Genomic DNA, 24757 nt, shown 5'->3' with positions numbered 1-24757 from the left:
TCTCACTGTGTCTGTTTAACTTTGTAATGAATTAGAAATAGAAAGTCAGTTTGACTAGTGATAAAATTTAAGGGTAGTCTGGAGCCATGCAACTGATTCTTTAGCGTAGTGGTCCCCAACCTTTTTATCACTATGGACCAATCAACACTTGACAATTTTACCACGGGCCGTTGGGGGACATAGAGATTGCTAAACGGGAATCCACTGTGTACTCGTATGCTACTTTATTAGCAGCAGCCTTCTCATAACATTGCGCCAACAACATAACATGAAAGCATGTATTTAACATCAAAGTCTTTGTTAACATCCTTTCTGCCCCCTGAACAAATTATATATTGCTGGTGTTGGACCAAAACCTTGTACCTTCAAAACTTTAACTTTCACTCTTCAGGAGACCCCAATAACGACACATTTTTTCAACCATTAACATTGCATCATCAAAAAGAACAAGAAATGTTCAACACTTTAGATGCCACCCACATGCGGACAGATCAAAAGTATCATTTTTGGAAAAAAATAGCAAATTTGCCAAATTGTGACTTACGAGGTTTCGGCCCAAAGGCAATGATAAAAAAATAAATTTAAAAAAAGTGGAAAAAAAATAAAGAACAAGAACCAGCAATTCCATAGTTCTTTCTCTATTATTAAACACTCCATTAATGTTATTTTTCAACAGCTGAAATAAAGTTGTCAGTTTCAACAATCTCTTCTCCCCTTTCTCTCACCCACCTTTGTTGGCTACCACTGCCCTAACACTCTCTGACTCTGGTCACTATCGTAACATTAAACATACCTTCAAAATAACATACAGATACACCACAAAAATAACTCGACTCAACTTTATTTATGAAGCACTTTAAAACAACCATTGCTGCAAACAAAGTGTTGTACGTGGAATAGAATTCAGCCGTGCAATAAATACAAGTGAAACAAAATAACAAAATAAAATAATTATAAGTAGGTAAAAGTACACAAGTAAATTAAATGAATACATTAATAACAAGCAGGTAAGTGAATAATATTAATGCATTGGAATTATATAGCGCTTTTCTAGACACTCAAAGATGCTTTACAATGGAATGGATACATTATTATACATTATTTTATTTTTTATTTTTTTTTGCTGTGATCAATTTTGCACACACTGAAAGTGACATTGCAGGTGGTGCATCTGCTTTAAACTGTACTGCTTTGCACTTTACAGAATTAATAGAAAATGTTTTGAGTGACTGGAGGTTTACTGTGACAATACTTAGCCTGGGGCAATAATATGTTAGCTTGTTGCTAACTACTAACAGCAAACGAGCAATTGCAGCAGGACACTTACCTGTGAGTGAGTCAATCACGGGCCTCATCACATTGCCAATTTTTTTTCTCCCCTCGGCGCCTGATTCTTAGTGCGGTTTTGGACTCATGGCGTCAATATTTTGTGTACAAAATAGTGTATTTCGCCAAATAGGTGTATATATAAAATAGAAAGATAAAAAAAATATGTATATATAAAATATGTTTATATAAAATATGTTTATATAAAATAAATATTCCTGCTTAAACTGTTACCAAGGAGAGGGCTGGGCAGTGGATTGGGAAGTCTTTTGGCACGAGCACTTGGGGAGACAGTGGTGTGATGTGACCTTACGTCATGATGTTAAGAGGGAGGAAGGTGAATGCATTGCCAACTGTCCGCTAAATGATTAATTTATCATTTTATTTGTGCAGGGTTCTTTTGGTCTGAACAAAAGCATGGCATATGTGTGTGTATATGCTGCCTAAAAAAAGAATAGAAAAACAAAGAAAAAAAACACACATAAGTTGAGTGCCCTTTAGGACCATGTGGTGCCCTACATGCACAAGGCATTATGAGCGTATGAGAAGCGGCGGTCCTCAAAAGAAAACTCATGATGTCGTCTCACTGCACAGTAGCTTCTTTTTCTTTTAAATTAGTGGTGGATCCCATTCCTATGATGTATACCGCCACCTACTGTGACAAAGGCCGCTTTCAATGTTTGCAAAAGAACAGATGGAAACGTTGTTAGACATTATTAACATTTTAATTCTTTATTTCATTAATTAACCATGTTGAAATGTTTTATAGATGTGTAAAGTAGGTGAAATAGTGTTGAACTCAGTATAATTTGACCTTAAACTAAGCTGGTACACCTTCTCAGTCTTTTGCGCACACACATTCTGTTCGTGAGAACATATTCTGCTTCGAGAGAGCACACCCACACCCACACACACACCACTGACTCTGTTCGCATCATCACTCACGGCCACTCTAGATTCTGTTTTGGGAAAAGTACCCTGATAGTATATTTTGTCTAGAGATGAACACAGCTGCAACTGAGAATTCTGTTTTTCAATCTGTTTCTTCTGTTATATAACATATTTACTTATTCATGAGGGGAGGAGGAAAGGCGTTTTACTTTCAAAACTCAATTCTATAAGAAGCCCTCTTCCCCAAGGGAGGGGGCACACAGGCACCCTTTAATTCCACCTGTTACGTGATGTTGAGTGTTGCCGTGACCGGAGAATTCTCTGAAATAAATCATCCTTGCAAGGAGTTTTTCTTACAAGAAATCTGTCTTCAAGTTTTTTGGAAAAGAGGACAAATAATTAGCCTCTTTCAAAATGGTGACCCGGACGAAAGAACGACGTTTTACGAGCGGGGCGTTCACGGACGGATAGAATTCCCGGCCATATTAATCACGGTAAGTGGACACTTTATCCACGTTTTAGGAATTCTATCTGTTTGAGAACGCTGCGGCTGGTAAATTTGTCTTGCAAAATTATATTGAAGATGGAATTCATGTAAGAAAGATGGTGATAAATTTTAAGTCGTTTGGTTGGACGAAGTCCATGATTTTGGATTTTCCTACGGTATTTTAAGTATACACATATGTGGTGACGTAGCACTATTTACAGAAATGCTGTCACGTTGAATTGTACGCAATTGCTTGCTTGGGAAGCCAGTCTGGGAAACATTTTTTTTGTTTTTACAAGACGAGAGATACTTGGAGGATTGATTTAAATTCCTTGTATAAATAGAAGCTGAATAGTAAAACCGTTTTGTTCACGCGAACGAGGGTACTTGGATAATTTGTTCTTAAAAATCCTTGTACGCAGCTGCCAATGTAAGTGCGCAGCTGCAAGGAAGTCAGTTTTTTTTTAAAAAAATGAGAGGTTCTTGGATAAATTTCGGAAAGACTACGATTGACACAGCGGATAGTACTGCCCTGTTGAGACATCGTAAAGATCTTTGAACATTTATTCAGCGTTGGTAGTCAGATTGACAGAAACGGATTTAATACGCCGCTTTGAGATCAATCGAGAGGTCTTTTGAATAATTGGTTATTAATATTCTTAGACAAGATTGTTCAGCTGAAAGAAGAAACATGCATCCGGATTTTTATGTTTTTGTATGTCGTAAAAGCGACATTTCATGTTTTGTATGTCTGTGTGTACAATAATCGGACGTCACTATTATTTTTAAAGGGACCGCGATGAGATATTTTGTTGACTAATTCTGTTATAAGTGAGACGTCACTGCATTTATAAATATTAATACGACTTAACTACAAGATAATATAATATAATATAATATAATAAGCTATAAAATACGGGAGTTAATAATTAATAGAAATTATGGAAGCTCTATTCGAGTGCGACACAGAATGGTTTGACCCGAATGCACTTCCGCTTAACGAGAATGATGACGTTGGTAAAACAAGTTGCTAACGCATGCGCAGTTGCTATCGGAGTTTTACCTACTAAACAGACCCGTGAATTGAAGGACTAAATAAAAGAATGGGTGCACGATTGCTGTGGAAAAAGTCTTTTCCCGCCTTTATAAAATACGGCATATTTAAATCTCATTGATGATAACGTTGAACTTGCACCGTCAGGTGTTCGACGAGAAATACGAGATATATCTGTAATTTCTTCGAGTGGAACAAAAGCGAGACATAATCGTGGATTCGTGAATGAAATGATGAATAATGCTAGAATGCTAGCTTTAGGTATTTCTGTGAAGTTATAACCATTTATATAACTTTAATATAGTATTAATGTTTAATATAAATTACGGGTGCGCTTTTAATATGAAGAACCGAATGATTTGACCTAATAGTACTTCCGCTAGACGTAACTAAAGCTTCCAGGTTAAATTATTAGCGGTTAAATAATGACATAAAATGTATTTAATATTGAACGACGGGACTTAAATTTATTGTGGAAAAGGTTAGTTTATTCTAATAAGATTTGAAATTTGTTTGATGGTTTTAAAGGCAGCAGTTTAACTGTGTATGGGTGTAGACGCCGAACGCTGGTTAAAAGTGTTATAAATATATGTATTTTTATATAGAGGAAAATCCCGGACGTAACTTTAAGAAAAGTGTATTAAATGATGATTAATGCTGAAATGTTGACTTTGGATGGTTTCGTAAGGACAACTCGTATGGTTTTTGATGTGTCTAAGTAAATAGCTTTCTAATTTTTATTTTCTCACTTTGTAAATAAAAACAGCGGTACAACACGAATTACGTAATAAAATAAATGAAACCGTTTAGTAAACGCTGAACGGGATAAATTGATTGGGACGGTAATATTACTAATAAAATCTCCAACGCTAAAACCGCGAGCGTCAGTATCTACGTTAAATAATTAAACGACATTACATAAACTGTTGCCGTAACTGATTTTTTAAGCCCCTCATTTAAATCTCCTAACGACTAATGTTGAATACTTAATCTGGTTTCACAAGCGCACATACGTCATATGTAGAATTATGTTTAATACAAAACGAACGAATATATAACACGCACATAACATGAAGAGGTACAGTGTTAAAATATTGAAAAACCTCGATGCACACCTTACGCTTATTAAACATACACAACTGTAAAACTGAATGTATTGCTGTGATATTGTAATGTAAATTAATGACGCGAGTCAGTTTGGAAATTGTAGTTGCTGTGACTCTAGCTAACCGCTAGATGTCACCCTTTTTCCAAATTAAAATTGCCAACAGCCTTACAACTTTTGCAAAGACGGAATATAATGTTTTCTATAAAAGAGAAGATGTTAATTGTGTGATTGTTAATCTGCTTTTAACTCTTTCACTGCCATTGACGTTTATAGACGTCAAGTAAAAACCTACGGAGCACTGCCAATGACGTCTAAAGACGTCATCCAATTTATTATATATATTTTTTGAAACGGGTGCGGGCAAGGCTTCCGGAGCTGTGGTGAAAGTTTCCAGCCGGTCTGTTGTGCCTAATGACTGTTTTTGGCCCCTAGAGGGCAGCGATGACACTCTTTTGACAAGATCGGGTGGGCGTCAGTAGAGGCGGAGCTAGAGCGTCGAGCAGGAGATGAGAATGGAAGACAAAGGAAAAATGGCGGCCGGTCGCGAGGAGCTCACGCCCGAGCCGTTTTTTTCAAAGACCAAAAGCGTCGACCAACGCTGAAAGAGCACGTTGTTGACGACAATGATCATCATCGATGATGAAGGTGAGGGTGGTGACTCCGTGGTTGGGAAGCATTGACGCGGCAGTAGAAGACGTTAGATGGAGCTAGATGGAGGAGGGAACGGGCAATGGCGAGCGTTTGCAAGCAGCTCTACACTTACAAGACGAAAGGCATCGACCAACGCTAAAATAGTACATTGATGACGACGATGATCATCATCGATGATGATGAAGGTGAATCCGAGCTTGACGGCGAAATTGGAACCGCTGACGCGGCGGCTATGACGGTGTCGTAACGCGGAGCACATCCGAGCACGCACAGGCGGACGTTCGATCGGACGACGGAGAGTGCCCCGAGTCCAATGCATATTCATCGGAGGAAGTGTGTACAGTCTGCTACTTGCTTTTTATTCCCCGGAAAAAAAGCCCGTCAAGAAAGTGTAACGTTTGCATGCAAAACGGACCAATGCGAAAGTGAAAGTAAACTGTTGTGCGAGTCCTGGCGTCTCCTTGCACGCAGGAGAGCGTTACAAAAGGAAAAACTGTATTTGAAACATCCACATAATTGTAAGTAGTACCACAGTTGCACACATTTGTAAATAGTTTGCGAAATTGTTTTGTCAAATTGTTACACTGTTGAATGGAAATAAACGTATTTTGCAATCAAAAAACACTTTTTCATTGTTGGTGAAAGCGTTTTACAGAAGTAAAGCACTATTTAGGTGTTTGTGGCATCATTCATGGACAAAAAGAAGTGTACAATTCACTAGAGTGCATGAAATAACATCGTTTCACAAAAAGCTCTTTTTCTCCGTTTTTTGTTTCAAAACAGAGAATTTCGGTGAAAGTAACCATTTTCTATTGTTGATTACTGAAGAACGGAATAAGGTAGAAACAAACTTTTTTTTTTCTGATGAAAGCTGAGAGTCCAATCTTTCATTTGGTAGTGTGTGTGTTTCCATAGTCCAAACACAACATTTTCTGTGGACCTTGAAAGATCACTCAAAATGCTTAAATCAGCTGGCAGTGGGGACAACCTCTTTCTCTTTCAACGTGCATACGTCGCATGTCCGTTATGCACATTTTCAGTAAAGTAAGTGCTTAAAATTTTTGAAACAGTTGGATGGAAACACAGCTATAGACAAAACTGAAGAGAACAAAGGGGGTGAAGCAAGGCAGGCTAAATACGGAAAAATAGCCAATTTACGGCAGGCCAAGAATTCCTCACTCAGCGAGTAAAAATTCAGAACCGTTCACGCCAAAATAATGCTATAGCAGGAGAGTTGCCGGTCACAGTCAAATGGCCACTGCCTTTCTTTTTTGTGTCCTTATCTTTCTTTGCCTTGGCAAAACTTTCACTGGTAAAACACAAAACTACCGTATGGATTAAAATCATGACGTTTCATAGTATGTACATGGCCACATATCACATATAATGGCTGTGGGCTCACAGTTTCTCTTTAGTGCAGTGCCTCTCAGTTGTTAAAAAATGTTTTTTGTTACATCCCACGGCAAGAAAATTTTTCACGCCCCAACCCCCCATGCTCCGCTGCAACTATAATTTTTGTCTATAATTATTGTTTGTTCAAACTAATAGCCTCTGTTAAACTTAAACAACAACAAAAACACACAAAGAAAAGTTTATTTTGTAGTGTCAAAATATCACATCAACTTACCTCAAAATCAGTTGTTTTGATTCCCAGCATAATTGTTTCAATGCTAGGTAAAGTTTAACAATGCCGCTTTAGTCCAAGGAAGCAGCTGAGATAAATAAAAAAAAAAAAAGTTCCATCTAGTGGTCAGGAAGAGAAGTATGGACGTGGGGCGTCTTACCTAAGGGGGGAAGGTATTAGCCACACTGCTCTTTTCTATAAGTTGTTATAACTAGAAATACAACCAAATCTGGTCGAAACTATTAGAAACAGCCAAATTAAAATTACATATCCGTTAATTAGGGGAGTAAAAATAAAAAGTTGTCTGAAAAAGAAATACTCGAGTTCAAAGTAGTGGTAGTAATAGTAGTAAAAGTACAGTAACAGTGTGTTAACATTACAGAAGCAACAAATCCACTTCGGGAGAGACAAGGCCTTTCGGGATAATTAAGTAAAACTTTATTGGAATGATGATATTCATGTTGTAAAATATTACACTCACATTTTTTATGTCACTGCTGCCAAGACTTCTCTTTTCTCTCGCTCTGTGTGTGTGCGCGCGCGCGCACGCGTGTGCGTGCGTCTTATTTTGTATGTGTGGCGGGGGTTAACACCAGAGTCTCTCATTTCCTTATAAGTGTGACAACATACCAGCATTGTGCCTGCTTTGAGTAGAAGTGCCACTGCAGAAACATCGATCAGACACAATATTGTTTGATCATACATAAATTCAAACTTCATTTTGTCCATGATGTTAGTCAACATTGAATGTGACGTAGATGGGATACAGAAAGTGTGACGCCTTAACAAGTGGGTTACAACAGTACACAAACAAATAGCAATGATTGATTGCTGATGTGGATTTGACATCAGATTAATTAGTCAATAATTCCTCCTCTCTTCATAAAAGAAAAAGTACTGCTCAGTAAGTGAGCAATTGTTGTTTTAGTGTATTGTTAGATAAGCCTCGGTCATTTCATTAGGATAAACCTCTTTTGATGAATCATCTCATTTCAGGGACAGATAAATAAATACATACATACATAAAGAAAGAAAATAGTGCATGCTGCTTGAAAGTGATAGAAATGAGTAAAAAAAGAAAGAAAAAAAGTTGTGTACTAAACCTGGGGACACATCCTTTGAGTCATCATGCAGACATTGAAAGGAATCCTGTAGGGGCCAAGACTAAGAATTAAATCATCACAGGGCAATTCCAAATGCGGCACTGAGCCCACACCAGATGTACGAAAGTCAGCCATGTGAACTACTACCAATCACCCCTTTCTTTTCCCCTCCACATTCATTGTCAAATTCATAAAAAAAACATCAACTTTATACAAACTACTGCAGATGAAGTGCCTTACAGCACACAACTTTTTGTGTGAAATTCGACTAAAATATTGAGAACTAGTAAGGGAGACAAGGGCTTGTTGTCATACGGGTTAAGTTGTCACGTAGCAATTATTTTCTCCACCAGAGGGCGCAACTAAAAAGTGGAATACCCTGTCTGAAAAGAAAATAGCACATTATGAACTGGAAGGAGCGGCAGTTAACTATTTTGCAAGGAAAATATTTCAACCTAATATATCGCTGGCATCAGTCCGAAATATTCTACCTCCAAAATAGACACTTTTCAGGAGACCCCCAAAACGTGTTTAACCATTAATATTGCACCATCAACGAGAGCAAGACATTTTCAACACTTCAGCTTGGTCATTGATTTGTATATAAAAAATTTGTTTTACAAAAATTTAATAAAAAATAATATTAAGCAGTTTGGAAAATGGATGGATAACAATAATAATAATAATAATTAATAAATAACACCCACACATGACCAATAGAACAGATTTTTTGAGAAATATAAAATTTACCAACTTGTGACATAAGATTTCAGCCCAACACATTTTGTACACATTCTGGGAGAAATTCATGTGGACTCGTTCGAGGGGAGGTTCAGAAATCTTTTCATGCCTCAGTCATTGGTCTGTTTAAAGCTAACTTTAACCTAGAGCTGATATTAGCCAACATCTTAGTTTGAAGCAACATGTCATTTTTTTGGGTTAGCTGTCAGACATCCAAAGAATGGGCCAATGAAAAATGCTCTGCTGGCAAACCGGTTTATGCCAGAATTGAATTTTGGATGATAAATCTGACGAGTAAGGAAATTGGTTTGTCAGAGTGTTTAAAAAAAAAATGGATCGCCCAGTTATTGTTGTAACTATGTCCACATTTCAGGACTGGTTTAAATTTCATGATGAAGCAGCGCTTTTTTTTTTGATATTCAATTTAATCTTGAATTTTCAATCAAAGGAAGGCAAAACTGGCATTTGAGGCTAAGAGCCATGACCTACATGCCAGCTGTTCCTAAGGATTTGAAAAATGACAAATGTTCAACACATTTTTCAAGGTAATTATGAAAATGTTATTTAGCTGACGTAAAAGCTCACTTTCAAGTAAAACAAAAACAATACTTTTGCCCTTGTTTTATTACAAAATACAATGTGCCATTTTACCCCGAGAGTGAGACAACCTCCCCGATGGTGGGACTGCATGTCACATGTTCACACTCAATATTTGATTGCTTATAACTCTGCACTGACACAAAATATGAAAATGACATGAATACAAAATATATACCTGATAATTTGGTCTTTCATCTGGTATACATTTTGTTGTACATATGTGATGTATTGATTCCGAAAAGATGTAAAAAGTGTAACATCAAGCTCCGGTCTCCCCTAAATGGCGGTGCATCAAAATGTACAGAAGCTATAAAATTACACTAAAAGGCTTTGATGGTTGTTTTGTTTTAGAATGTTTAAAATCTGTTGTCAAAACACTTGCTGTCATAGCTTAAGGAGTGACTGACCACATGTATACACTACACTAAGAACCATGTTAGCCTCTCCAACAGCTAGCTGCAGATGCTTTCGCTTTTCCTGGCCAGCTCAATCTGTTATGCTCGTTTTTTTTGGGTTTTTTTTGTGAAACATTACTCGATGGAATAAAACATAAAAAAGAGGTGATGGCTTAAGCTGAGTCGTAGGATATTAAAACACACACACACAAATAAGACTAGCAGCATCAATGACAGATGATCAAAGTGCTCTGATAATACAGAAGCAGTTTTCCTCAGATGGTCTCTTTCAGTTTAAAAACATGCACAGCAGGTGCGATCTGACCGCAGATGACACAACTTTTGTCCACAAAACCAAATGGAAGGGCAAACGTGTGGAAGACACGAATCAAAATATCGACAAATTCCCTTTTGTTCCTTTTGAATTCTGACCAGAACTTGACATTTCTCATTCAACATGTTAGCTATGTTTCATCAAATGTCCCCACCGAGTGATATGTTCAAACCTGAGATACCATTACTGTATGTAACATTATGCGTTCCTTCACCAAACTGAGCTTGTTTGTGTTAGTTAGCGTGACATGATTTCATTAAGACACATTTAAACATTTAAAATGGTCGTGAAGATTGATAAAGTTGCCAAGTCGCAAAGAGACTAAATACTGACACACACAAGTCATCAAAAAAAGAAAAAAGCCTATCAAGCCGAATGTGTATCAAGTGTGACATGTCTGCAAACCAGCCAATTTATCAACGTGAATTTAGAATTCAGTGCAGACTTGAGCTGGTCCTTTTGCAGTGGTCCTCACACATGACCGACAGATGATTCTGACGAATGCATTTGCCTCTCTTGGGCTGCAAACGTGAAAGATGACACCATACCAGCAGGGAGGAAACTGTAGAAGAGATTCTAAACAACCTTTGAATCTGAAGCACACCTTCATTATAAAGGGATCCATAAATGAGACCGAATCATAAAGAAAAGAGAACAGAAAAAGGCAACACTGCTGGTTCTCAGTCTGCTCGCTCGATCCCTTTTCTCTCTTTTTGCAGCTGGTGCTTGTGATTGTGACAGGAGACGGTACGCTCCCCACTTGACCAGCCAAGCTGCGACTCCCCCGGCTTCCTTTTCGACGCCCTCCCTCATTCACTCACTCTAGAACTCAGCAAACTCCTTGGCACATTTCTCATTGAAGGAAATGCGGATCTCCTCTTCCTCGTAGTCGTCAAAGTTGCTGGTGTCGCCTGGCCCCTTAAACTTGGGGACGAATGGAGCTTCCACCTGTTGGTGGACAAAAAAAAAAGAAAAATACATTTCGCCTGCATCTGCACACAGAAATATACAAAACACGGAAAACATACATACTTTTTTCTGGTAAATGGCAATCCAATCAGTAGTTGAAAACCACTTGTGTCCCTTAATGTCATTGACCCCGTTCTTCAGGTTTCCATAGCGTTTAGTGAGATCAACCTGAAAATGAGACCAATACATTCCTCCATTAGAAAACAAACAAAACAAACACACACACACACAAGTGCATTAGCTGCAACGTTTTACCTGTAGCAGATTTCTCAGGAGATCCTTCAGGTCAGAGCTGAAGTGAGACGGGAAACGCACCTAAGGCAGATAACAAAGTGCTTGCTTTTCTCAAGCCATCACAATTTGTCTTTCTAAAGTTGACCAAGATTGATCTTCACCCTTTAAAGTTGTGTGCCTCACTTGCACAGAGCAAAAATATTTAAAAAAAAATAAGATAAAAATAAATATTTGTATATATTTATATTTAAAAAATAAAATAAAAGATTAAGAACACAAAGAAGTGAACAAAAGCATTTATTGTTATTTTTGCCAAACCAGTCATCACTTGGTATTGGGTGTGCTGCAATTCTACTTTTGAACACTAGATGGCAGCATACGTATTCAATTTGAGACCGTGTAATTTTGAAAGAAGAGCGAAACTATATATAACTATATATATATATATATATATATATATATATATATATATATATATATATATATATATATATATATATATATATATATATATATATTGTATTATGGGGGAATTTACACTTCCATTAAGCCACTAACCCCTCAATGAAAAACTTTGTTGTATAACTGCTTAGGTTGTTTTTTTCTGAATAGCTCAAATTGCAATTCCTACTCAATAATCAGCCGACAGTGATATATACAGTAAGAATCAGTCGGACAGTGAATCATACCTTCCCCGATACAATCTTCTCATAGATCTGAATAGGCTGGTCAGCAAAGAAAGGGGGGTACCCGGCAGCCATCTCATAGACCAATACGCCCAGCGCCCACCAGTCCACTGCCTTGTTGTATCCCTAAATAGGATGACAACATGGTCATGAGGCGTCTCATAAACATGCTAAGTATCAACATTTTCAACTTTAATTTATTAAACACACCAAAATCTGTCACTCATGCAATTGTGCATTATTTATGTGTTACAATTACTTTGGAAAAATATTGTTTTGTAAAATGTGATGAGGCAAATCATTTGATTTTTTCCCCCCAAATATTGGGGTGGTCCGGCCCTTTATTTAATTAAAATTCAATGCTGAGGAACATGCCTTGGCTAACATCATTGCATCTTTCTTCTTCTAAATAATAATAATAATAGCTTTACCACCATTCAAGTGACACAAGGACATATTGTTTTTTATGTCTTAATTAATATATATATGAACAGTTTATGACATTGATTAAAAAAAAGTGTAATACAGCCAGAAGTTCCGATATTAGTTGATATAAAAGATGTAAAAAGAGGAAAACAATGGTTTACCTTGCTAAGGATGATTTCAGGGGCCAGATATTCTGGGGTGCCACACAGTGTCCAGGTCCTGCCCTTTACACGTTTGGCAAAGCCAAAATCTGTCACCTGTGAAGGAAAAAGACCAATGACCCAATGACTCAGACTTAGAGTATGTATCCATCCATCCATCCATCCATCCATCCATCCATCCATCCATCCATCCATCTATACTTTGTTCCTGTTTCCGGTTTGTGACGTGTGGGCCGCGTCCCAGTACTTGCGCTTCCGCCTTTGTGCCCCTCGGTTGCGCGTTCCCGTCGACGGGTGCGAGGCTGCGAGTGTGTAGTGTTTGTCTCAGTGTCCGAAGCATTTCAGATAGCCGAGACGCCCTCCCGCCGATGAGCGGCAGCGCACAGTTGTGGTGTTGGAACGTGGCCAGCAGTGGCCGGAAACGGCGCTGATGTGTAAAACCCGGAAGTCGGAAGTCCGTGGCATCTACCCCATAAAAATAACCCAACTATGGGTCAAAAATGGACCGATCCTCTACTTGGGTCAATTTGACCCAATTTTGAGTCAAGAAATGGGTCTTTTAGTGTAAAAAAAACCTCATAAATGTTGGTCAGATCCTTTATTTGGGCCAACAAATTGGGTCTTTTTCTATAAAACAACCCAGAAAGTTGGGTCAAATTGACCCATAAAGTGTATCGGTCCATTTTTTTTATTATCCCAAATTGGGTTACTTTTGACCCAATTGTTTTTAGAGTGTGTGACCTCTTGCAAAGCACAAGTAGAATAACATAGATCTCCTGACTGCAGACCAGACAATCAAAGAAATTCACATACAAAAAAGTAAAAAATGCATGACAAAAAAAAAAACATTCATAGACACAATTCCTTCAGATTTAACTTTTAAAAAAGATGTTAAATACTTCCTTATGTTAGGCACGTTTTGTCCCAACTCTCAGGAATCAGTGATATAATAACACATCATCACAATGTCACACTTCCTTTAGTATAGAACAAGGGTGGGCTAAATGTACCTGTATGTAGCCCTGTTGATCTATGAGAAGATTTTCCGGCTTCAGATCTCTGTAGATCAAGTCCAAAGCATGCAGGTACTCGAAGGTCAGAACAATTTGAGCAGCGTAGAACCGAGCATGAGGCTCACTGCAAACATAGGCCCACAAACACAGGAGTGCAAATTTGCAGATTAACAATTTTCCGTATGCACCCCCCCCCCCACACACACACACACACAAATGCTTCATGTCAACTACATGCTAACCTAAATCTGCCAATTCTCCGTAGATGGGAGAACATCTCTCCACCTGGCACATACTCCATCACCATGTAGAGGTTGGTGTTGTCCTATAGAGGAGGGAGAGTGAAACATGGTCTGTTACAAATAAATCTATAAGTACTTTTCAAATCATTAAAACAAAGAAAGGCCTAAAATTGAGGCTAACCAACAACAATATCATGGTTTGAAAGTTTAGCATTCACATTTATTTTTTTTAATATACATACTGTACATGACAACCTGTTTCTGTATGTAACAACAAATGAGGGAAGAAGTGTTGACGAGTTTGACTCTTTTTTTCCCCACCTCTCCAGGAATACTGGGTTCATTGAGCTTGGGAGTATTGAACTTTGACATCACTAATGTGAAAATCAAGAAGGCATACTTTCAATGCCATTAAAACACTGACTGACATCTTTGATTAAGCACAGCCCCTATAATGTAGTCCCAAAAATGTGCCACTAGAGGTCACTCTCTACAAAAAGCAGCTAAAAGGAAATGCGACTGCAGCAGTCCAGCACCAAAGAAATATTGATTATAATATTGACTCATTATTGATATCTTTGCAATCTACAACCAGGCTCATTCCATATGCCGCTTATTTGTGTGAAATCTCAGGGAGGCATAAAAACCAGACACTGGGCAAGCCTGCTCTTAATAGGTTTATCTGAGGCATCAAAGTATTCAATCCTGGGGCATTTAAGGTTCATCCAAACAGCTTAAATGGATGAAGCCTTAAGTGAAGAATGGCCAGCTGGGGAACAGGTACAGCGTCAGACAGGCCTGCTGTCGAGGTGTTCCCACATGGGAACAACACACAACCATACGCAACTGTGTCAATAAACACAGACAATCAATATCGCCTTACCTTGAACGAGTACTCTAACCGTACAAGAAAAGGGAAGTTGACGGCCTGGAGAATTCGCTTTTCATTTAGAGTGTGTTCTATCTGCTTGAGCTTCACCACCTAAAATTGGGAGAAAGAGCCTAGTTTAATAGCCTGACAATGAATAATAGTACATCTGCTTCGCAGTTATTAATTTGGGGTTTGAATCTGGGCTTTGGCCTTCCTGTGTGGAATTTTCAAGTTCTAAGCAATCTTGTGTCTTCCTACCTCTGTTTGTTTGTTTGCATGTAGTGTTCAAACTGAGACACCACAGTGACAAACTTGCATTGAAACGCTGGTTAAATAGTAACAAATAATTAAATGAATAAATAAATAAAATACTATATATAAACGTGATGGACACTTTGCATACGCTGCTTTGTTGAGAACATTATGTGCTGGAGAGAATCATCTACACAAACTGAAAAATCAAGAAAAATGATGGGAATGTGCTTTTTGTTACATTTTCTTAATTACAATCAATCTTAACATTCTACAAAGCTTCTAGTATTAGTGGTCGTGGAATGGATTGCCTGATATTGCTGTAAATATACTAAATATTCAATTCGATTTTATAATGAAGCCACGGGCCCGCAAAAAAAAAACATGTAAAAAAAGTAACTATACAGAAGTAATCGTTTCTTAAAGCGTGAAATAATACAGAATACAATGCTAAATATGACACAATCATTTTACTGTATTATGCATAATCCTTGTACCGCCAAAATGATCACTTTTCAGAAGACCCCAAAAACCGCATATTTGTTCAATTATTTACGTTCCATCATCAAAGAAAGAAAGCCATTTTCAAACGCTCAAGATTGGTGAATAATTTGTAAAATTAATAAATAGACAAATGAATAAAATAACACAGATATATGCGAGTCATTGGGGACTGACTAATAGTATAGCTTTTGAAAAAACATGAAATTGATCGAATTGTCACATACATTATGAGGTACAGTTGTGCTTGTGCAATGTATGAGTGCACTGTCTGGTGAGAAAAAGGCTTAGTGCCCATAAAATCCAAAATATGGTGGCAACTGTTTTGATATTTTCGGAGGTTGGAATTGACATGACTAGATATGTGCATGTGAATTTTGGTGACGATTCACAGCAGTTTTGTATCATTAAGCGGCGCTTAACTTTTGTACATTTTCAGTTGTGCTTATAAGTTTACATATCCCAAGGGAATGTTGGACTGTATCAACCCAACGGCAGCGATATACAGGGTCAGTGCTGGTTTTAGCTTGTGTTGGCCCAATAGTGTAGGACGATAATGTAGAACCCTGCCAATGCCATAGGAAGGGGCACCCACGTTGCCTAACTTTCCCATTTTTGTTAACAAGATTATGAAAACCTAGACTTTTTTTATTGTACATTTAGAACAAATATAAAATTTGTGATTAATTGTGAGTTAACTAGTGAAGTGATGCGATTAATTATGATAAAAAAAAAATAATCGCCTGACGCTCCTAATTTTTTATAATCTTTTCTTTTTTCTTATCAATTTTTTTTTTTTAAAGAAAAGATTAAAAACCAAAAATTTAAATAAAATTACTTTTTTTAAAGAAGTTTATTAAAAATTTGCGGCGTCAGGCGATTAATTTTATTCACAATTAATCGCATGACTTCATTAGTTAACTCACGATTAATCACAAATTTTATATCTGTTTTAAATGTATTTTTTTCTAGGTTTTCATACTCTTGTTAACAAAAGTGGAACAAAATGTTAAACTAATAGAAATAGTTCAAATGAATTTTTTTTACGTCTATAGCCGTCAATGGCAGTGAATGAGTTAATGATTGTAATGTTTTTTGTGCACTTCCAAACACATCACCTGTTTGTAAATTGGCATTGTGGCACAGCGTGTACCTTGATCTCCGGCCCGGACTGACCTTCTGCTTGTTGAGGATCTTCATGGCATAATGCTGTCCCGTTTCTCTGTGCCTCACCAGCATAACACGACCAAATGAGCCTGTGCCCAGAGTTTTCAACCTCTCAAACTGCTCCAGGCCAGCAGTGTTCTGAATGAACACAAACACAAAGCTGTCAGTTCGGTCCGTTTTTCTATGACAAAAGCATTTCAAGTATTAAAGTTTGCCAGGGAACTTCCTTTTTCTCATCTATCTGATGAGAGGTCTACACGCAGACAGCAACAACTTTGACAAAATATGAAATACTGTACTACCAAATGTTAAACTATGTCTCATACCGCAATTTGTAATAAATTTAGCAGCATTCATTTCAAAGCAGGGCACGGGCTCCCTCCCATGGAAACGGGGATTCCGTTCCCTAACCATGTTGATGGCAGTGAACAAGTTCTGGTTGGATTTGAAACTTCTGCTTCCAATTATAGAAAATATTTGAATCATAAGGAGTCGAATCATAATAAATCTTTGAATATTGTCGCACGCACTCAATTTCAGAAGGTGGCAATAATGCATCAAAACATTTTAGCACCTGACAAAAGAAAGTACAATAAGAAATAGAAGAAGTGGAATAAGAAGAAGAAGGAAAAATGAAAGAAGAATAAGAAGTAGCCATGGCTACTAATGTGTGACATAGGTCGGTAGTTTGCTGCCGCCTCTCACGGCAACACACGAAAGGACCATTTCACCAGCTAGTTTGCTAGTTTAGCATGCGGCATCCACCACAACAAGGATTTACTATTTGCAGCATCAAAAGACAAGTAAGGATGAGAGATACTGTATCGGTATCAGTGTTGATACCAGCGAACCATTGGTTCTCGTGACTTTTATGGCCGTTGTATGATCAGGAAGTAGAAAAATTAGTAATGGGAAAAATACAAATTGCCATTAATTTCAAGCAATTTTAACAAAAACTGCTATATTGAGATATATATAACCTTGCCTGCAAGCTGAATTTTTGCAGCATTTGTGAGCTCACCAACCCCCGAGAATCCATCTTGTACTGAGCCCGCAGTTTCTGCAGCATTACCCACAACGAGAGGTGCTTTATACATTTTTAGCTGGTTAAGATGTTAGTACTTCTTTTTTTTTACCTACAATGACAATGACGACATTTTCATCTGTTGCCGTGTTTGGTCAAAACAAACGTTTTGTAAGCTCATTGCCCAATCAGCTCGAAGTATTGTACTGAATGTCCCGCCTTTCCCGAGCAGATCACTGGAGAAGTCCCAGATTGATATTGTGGAAAACTCATATGAGTGTTTCTCATTATAAATCTGGCTCTTAGTCTTTCTTTAAAATTATCTACAGTGTTTTGGGGGGAATTTTTTGTACTAATGGTATTGGTATTTGGTAACGGTAACTACTCAAAGTTAAGTACTCGCACTGTTATCAGTCTGGGAAAAAAAATGGTATTGAAAATCCCAATTGATGTATTTTCTTTTTCGCCACAACGCCGTGCAAAATTCAAATTAAGGTAAGTCATTTAAACTAAAAAGAAAAATGTTTCCATAGCTTTTGGGTTTAAAAAGGGAAATCTAACATATTTTACATTATTTTGAACTAAAGCAAAGCTTTAAGCCTACATGGTAAATTCACAGAGTAAATTTGACTGTATTTAGAGTGGGACCAAATAGACTCCGTTTTAGAGTAATATTTACACTTGGAAGAGAGTAAAATATAGAATTGAGGGAAAAAAATAAAAATAAGTGACTCAACGTTTGAGGAACGAACTCACGACCTTCAGCTTGGGAGACGGCTACACTAACACCTGAGCTATGCCACTTCTACTGTTTGCGTACCTCCAAGAGGTAAAAACTATCTCGTTTTAAAAACTCGTTTTTGCTCTTGGAGTTAGGAAGATTCCAGCTGACACGAACGATATACTAAAATACAGCAGGAGCTGCGTGGCTCAGGGAGTAGATCGGCTGTCTTTCAAGCTGAAGGTTGTGAGTTCGTTCCTCAACCCTTGAGTGACTTTAAAAACAAATAATAATAACTTCTTTATTTTACTCTCTTCCAAGTGTAAATATTACTCTAAAGCTGAGTGTCTATTTGGTCCCACTCTAAATAGAATGTACTGTGTATGCCACTGAGTTACTTGATAAGACAGCATTTGACACGTTTGGACCCATGAAATAGAAAATAAATAAATAAATAAATAAATAAATAAATATATTTCATCTTCCATCCCGGACAACTTCTAGATGTACTGTATGGCGGTTTCTCTTACCTGTTCAGGGCTCTCCCACTTCTTCAGGAAGTCCTCTTTGGCTTTAGCAAGGAACTCCTTGACTGTAGAAGACAGCAATGCTTTATTTATTTACAGTACTTATTTTATTAAGTAAAAAGTTTAGAGAAAAGTCTCATAGTAAACGTACTAAAAGGTGTCATAGTAACTCAATAAACATACTATAAAATGTCATAGCATGCATAATACAAAAATATTAGGTGCTCTTCCCCGTCTTCTCCATCCCCTCACACTGATTGCCAAGTTGTACAGTTTGATGGCACGGGGATATACAGTATCTCATCTCCGTGCTCTTGAGCAAGGCAGTAATCCATCAAATCAAATACCTGCTCAAAGTAACATAGTGAGCAGTGGACAGCCCCTTACCCCTATATGACAAATCTTCATATCACAAATAACTATTGTGCTATTTAAATTAAAAAATATATAAATTTAGACTGACTTTGTCATGAAATGTACAGTATTTCATGCAATTGCAGAGTGTGAGCTTAGCCAAGTAAACACGCAACAAAGCAAAAGCAATCAATCAGTCACACTAAGCTTTAGTCGCATTCCCCAAACAAGTTGCTCAACAGGCTCCAATAACTTGGAAAACATCAACACACATTGATTTAATTTGTGTTTTAGTGCACTTCAAGATGTCGATATGATGGGATCTTGTAGTTGAAAATGTAGAAGTAAAGTGTAGTAGTAAATAGTGTTGGACTTAACCACTGACACATGCACTGTATGTGCACATTGCACAGTCACCGGGCATAAGATTAGATACCCTTACACAATCAAATAAGTGCCAAGTATGGGAAATATTAACATATTGGTGTTTACAATGAGAGTCAGCTTGATTTTTAATGAGCAATATATATTTAAAACATGGGTGGCAAATGTATTTCTGTCGCACACATTGTAGTTATGATTTCCATTAGGGCCATGCCATTCTTTTATTTTATCTCCCACTTCTGCTTACTAGTGTTGAGGGTACATTCTGGTCACCATCCAATCACAGGCCACTTGCAGACAAAGAACCACTGGACAATTTAAGAGTTTTCAAGTAACCTAGGAAGCATGTTTTTGGAATGTGGGAGGAAGCCAGAATAACCGGAGAAAAATGGAGGCCTGGAGACAATTTTCAAACCAATAGAAATGTTTAAACGCATCATCATATTATTGTATTACATATTCACAATATGTATAACTAATCATAATTCAATATAAGTAGTTTAAAGATGCATTGTGAAGTTTAAAATGTTAATGCTAAAGCTTTTTCGACATCATGTGTGCGCCACCATTGCTTAATTGAGTGCAAAAAGCCATGACTTTTTAACTTTGACTGCGCCTATCAGCTTGTATCTTTCCTTCAGTACACTTTCAGCAGCAAACTCCACCTTTTATATCCATCTCAGGAGGCGGCCATTTTGCCAGAAGCGTTTGACTGAAAATGACATCACATCACAGTTATTCTGGGATCAGAAAACAGGTAACTGGTCATTGCCTGAGCCCTGAGCAACTGTGATGTCATTTTCAGTCGACAGTATGTGGCAAAATGGCCGCCCCCCGAGATGGATAAAAAAGGTAGATTTTGCTGTTTTTGTTTTTTTGTGCAGTTTCTTGGGGTGGGGAAGGGTGGAGTGGTGGAAGGTGTTTGTCCTTGTAGTGCTGTGTTAGTGAGCGTACAACACAATTGGGATGAAAATTGAAAAAACAACAACAAGAGGCTGGCTTCGAGCACATCCCAAAATCCATCTTAGACTCCGAGAAAATTGGGAAAAAAAAGAGAAGAAGTTTATTCGAGCACACGTACTCGCAAGCGTCCCATACACAAGTTTGTTACAGAGGCTGCAGTTACGCTTTTGGCCAGAGGTGGCAGTTGCACGTAAGAAAAAAAAGTGACCAATTACAAAGCAGCTATAAAAAGGGGAGGGCAATGCAAAAAAAATAAAAATACAATCATATGTTCTATGCAGTCTCAGTAGTCTAAACACAGCATCCTGATTCATATTGTGTTTGTAGAATATGAATTAAACAGCAAAATCCACCTTTTTTTATCCATCTCAGGGGGCGGCCCTTTTGCCACTGCTGCTCAGCAGGCAATGACCAATTACGGCTCACCTGTTTTCTGAAGCTGAGCCGTGATTGGTCATGGCCTGAGCCTAGAATAACTGTGATGTGATGTCATTTTCAGTCGAACGCAAGTGGCAAAATGGCCGCCCCTGAGATGGATAAAAACAGGTGGATTTTGCTGCTGAAAGTGTACCTCCAGAGTAACATTTCGAGGCTGGGGAAACGGAGCATATATTTTAGAGTTTGATAAATACCTGGTGTTCACATTTTTGTGTCCAGTGTTACCTTTGTCAAATAATTTGGCTTGTTAATTTTAATACTCATCGCCATGTTTGGGGTTGATGTGAGAGGTCATCACTCGCACCCATTAGTTATTGTTGAGTGAGATTTCCCCTTTAAATATTGCTCAATTTATTTAAAAAAAAGTTTGATGACGAAATGCTTGCAATAACTAATTGTTATTCAAAGTGATGACAAGTAACACAATGCCGACACATGTTTTGCTTTCACCTGCCACATAAAATGATGTGGCAGGCCAGATCTGGTCTACGCACCTTGAGTTAGACACCTGTGATTTTGAAAGATGTTTACTACTGTGGCTGGCACTTGAAGTGCTGTGCTGTGCGGTTCTGATGGTTTCATTATTATAATCACCATTGCAAACACAAACCACGTCATCAACACACTACTACACGACCTACATTATGTACAGCTCAGATTGTACAGCTGGCTGTGTGTAGCTACTATACATATTAGCAAAGTTTGATGTGGCTCGTAATAAATAAATCTTAAGGCCTCCAACGCTGATAGGAAGGCTGGTGATGCCAGGTGATGCTCAGGTGTGAAGCGTGCTGCGTTGCTCAACTCACCGCTTTCCATCTCGCTGCCTTTCCTGGCCGTGGGCGCGTTGCCCATGATGACAACCTGTCAACGGGCTCCGCCAAGCAGGTCGATTACGACTAGACAGTATTTCCTAAATCCAAACAAGGTGTTGATCTTGATAGCCGATATTGAGGCACAATCCCGGGTAGCGGAGGAGCCAGTCTTCTCCTCTGCCTCCTTGCAAGGAGGCCCCCTTGAATTTCCACCGTCACCTCAGCCTCCCCCCCCCCCCCCCCCCAAAAAAAAAAAAAAAAACGCAACGGAGAGGACGCTGATGCTGTGTTGTCAGTCGAAAGCCTTCGTGCTAGCAACTTGAGGCTTTTTAAAATCAACTGTCCACCAACCACGACGGGAATTCTCCCAAATCAACATTGGCCCCCTGTAGCCTCCGAGATTGAGCTAGATGACGGAACTACAGCCCAGTGAACGTCCCGCCCACTCAACTGAATCTGACTTGATTGACAGCTGGGTCTCGGCTCCCCATTGGTCAACGCTGTACCGCGACGTCGGACTCTCCGCTGTGATTGGTACTCAGCAATCCATCGGAAGTATCCCACCGCCCTACTAAACTAAGGTGGGGTGGTGGGTGGGATGAGGGTAAAGTCACCGATATTTTCCTCCCTCGCTGACCTGGTGTGACAGGACCGTTACAATATTAGGGAGTGCGAGGCTGTCGTTTTGACTGCTGCTGGTACCGCAAATCTTAAATCCCTCCAAAAACGAGCTCCACACTCCTCAGTAGTCCCCCCGCCCTCACCACCGCCGCTAAGCGACTCATACACGTTTTGCCGAGTGACGTCAACCACGAGCTATTTTTAGTAATGTTGGTCAGAATGGAACGCACGCGCGGCGCGGTCTGGCCAGCTTGGCAGGACGCGGCATGGCAGACGGACGCGGGAGGGAGAGAGCGCAGTTTCTGCAGCAACCACCACCAAAATGGAAGCGTCTCATCGGCTACTATATACATGTGTTCTTCTCATAGGCGAACGTGCAAAATCAGTAGGTATATAATTAAGAAATGAATCGTGTACTACGAGGATACATGCAGCCCTGGAAAAAAAAAACATACATAGAACAACAACAAAATCAGAGACCAAAAGAAAAAGCTGTTCATTTTAGTCAAAGAAACACAAACATGATGCAGCTGAATCGCAAAGTCAGAGAAATTGATAATTTTGCAGTGGAGGGAGCATATGTGGTCGAATTGCACTTTTAAACAATGAGAGCTTCTTAAGGGGTGTCAACACTTTCATTGGTAACATCATTGTTTCCCTGAGAGGGCTGTTATGACTGTAAAACTCAGAGGTTACTAACCTTTTTAAAACAGAGCGTACTAATAATGCAAATGGCTACAGCTTGATGTGATTTCCGTGTTCAAATTGAAGTGCATGTTATTACCAGTAATTCACACTATTCGTCTACGATTCTACATGAAGACACTGACCATCTTAAGGATTTCTCACAATAATTACCAACAATTATTTAACAAGGTAGGAAACAGAAAATATAAAACACTATTTCTATAAATCTCTGCAAGGATTAGCATGACGAAAATGATCCCATATACAACATTTCTAAATCACACCCCATCACTGCTGAGCTATTTTTAGAAAAGGGCTGCGGGCACCATGCTGCTGACCCCTGGATCACCATCATATGACTCTGCCCCTCTATTTCATTAATTGTTTTATTTATATACATATTGTACACCTGTAAATATTTAGAAATTGGAAATTATAGAAAATAGTGACAATGTGACTACCATTCCTAATCCTTTTAATTAAACAATTACATGCGTGAAAGAAAGTTTTCCTCTCCCTGGTTCCAACGACCCCACGCCTCTCTCTCACTCTCTCTCTCTCTTTATTATTTTTTTTTTTGGTGCTGTTGCCTAGCAACTTTAGGCCAGAGTGAAAATGGAGTGGCGAGTGATGCTGCATTTTATGAATGAAATATAGAAAAGCAAGGAGGTAGGGGAAGTGAGTGAGCTGAGTCTCATTGCATGTCACAGAGCTTCTTTCTGGCCTTACTCGTTAGTAATCAGAAAACCAGCTTTATTCAACAAACATATGACTTATGTTAGCAAATTTACAATATGTTTAGTTTTAAAATAATCTGATTTGATGCATCATTTATTTATTTCTCATTTATTATTTAATTAGAAATGTGTAAAACAGACAGTGAGATTCATAACCATTTCATTTCAATCAGCATGGTGTCACATTTATTGACATAAAGGGAGAAGAATTACATGATGAGTGAATAGTGAAAAGGTATTTTCGATGACTCTGCTTGACTTTGACTATTACTCACATGCAAAATATTTATGTTTCTTAACCAGGAACTCCATTCCTAAGCAAGTATGACTGTATTCTGGGGTTTGACACTCTGCGGGTGTAGGCCAGTATTCGATCCAGGTTTTCGCTCTAAGCATATAGTTGTACCTGAAGAGAAGCGGGTGAAAACAACGTCATGTTTCAAGTATACAGTGTTCCCCCGCTATAACGCGGTTCACCTTTTACGGCCTGTCTGATCTCAATTTTTTTTATCGCAATTTTGCATGCATTTTTTTTATTTATAGTAATGTAACTATTTTTTTTATATTTATGAAGGTTTGATTATTGAGAATGTTTAAACAAGGGAAAATTTTGAAAAAATGTAAATGCCTCAATTAGAAAAGTGTATAAG

The 24757-nt window shown here is 38.3% G+C and overlaps 2 protein-coding genes across 3 annotated transcripts in view; both read right to left on the bottom strand.

Annotated features, from left to right (window-relative positions):
* Positions 1–7556: 7556 nt before the first annotated feature.
* On the bottom strand, positions 7557–22286 carry prkacab (protein kinase, cAMP-dependent, catalytic, alpha, genome duplicate b). Its single transcript, XM_077570757.1, has 11 exons — positions 22057–22286; positions 19112–19173; positions 16846–16974; positions 14929–15027; positions 14046–14128; positions 13801–13927; positions 12791–12886; positions 12207–12329; positions 11539–11598; positions 11347–11451; positions 7557–11262 (listed from the first exon to the last, which is right to left on the bottom strand). Exons 1-11 carry the CDS (start codon positions 22100–22102, stop codon positions 11137–11139), a joined length of 1056 nt encoding a protein of 351 aa, XP_077426883.1. The 5' UTR covers positions 22103–22286; the 3' UTR covers positions 7557–11136.
* A 1902-nt stretch (positions 22287–24188) lies between these two features.
* The window catches only part of LOC144054823 (complement C3-like), a 42434-nt gene continuing 41865 nt past the window's right edge, over positions 24189–24757 (bottom strand). For both annotated transcript variants that reach the window (XM_077570151.1, XM_077570150.1), the window contains one exon: positions 24189–24513. In XM_077570151.1, coding sequence (XP_077426277.1) covers positions 24375–24513 — 139 coding nt within the window. In that variant the 3' untranslated portion in view covers positions 24189–24374. The remainder of the gene's footprint in view (positions 24514–24757) is intronic.

This window comes from Vanacampus margaritifer, chromosome 7 (assembly GCF_051991255.1).
Source record: "Vanacampus margaritifer isolate UIUO_Vmar chromosome 7, RoL_Vmar_1.0, whole genome shotgun sequence".
In the NCBI taxonomy this organism is placed as follows: Eukaryota; Metazoa; Chordata; class Actinopteri; order Syngnathiformes; family Syngnathidae; genus Vanacampus; species Vanacampus margaritifer.
Note: the sequence above shows the minus strand (reverse complement) of the source record. Positions and strands in the feature narration are given on the sequence as shown.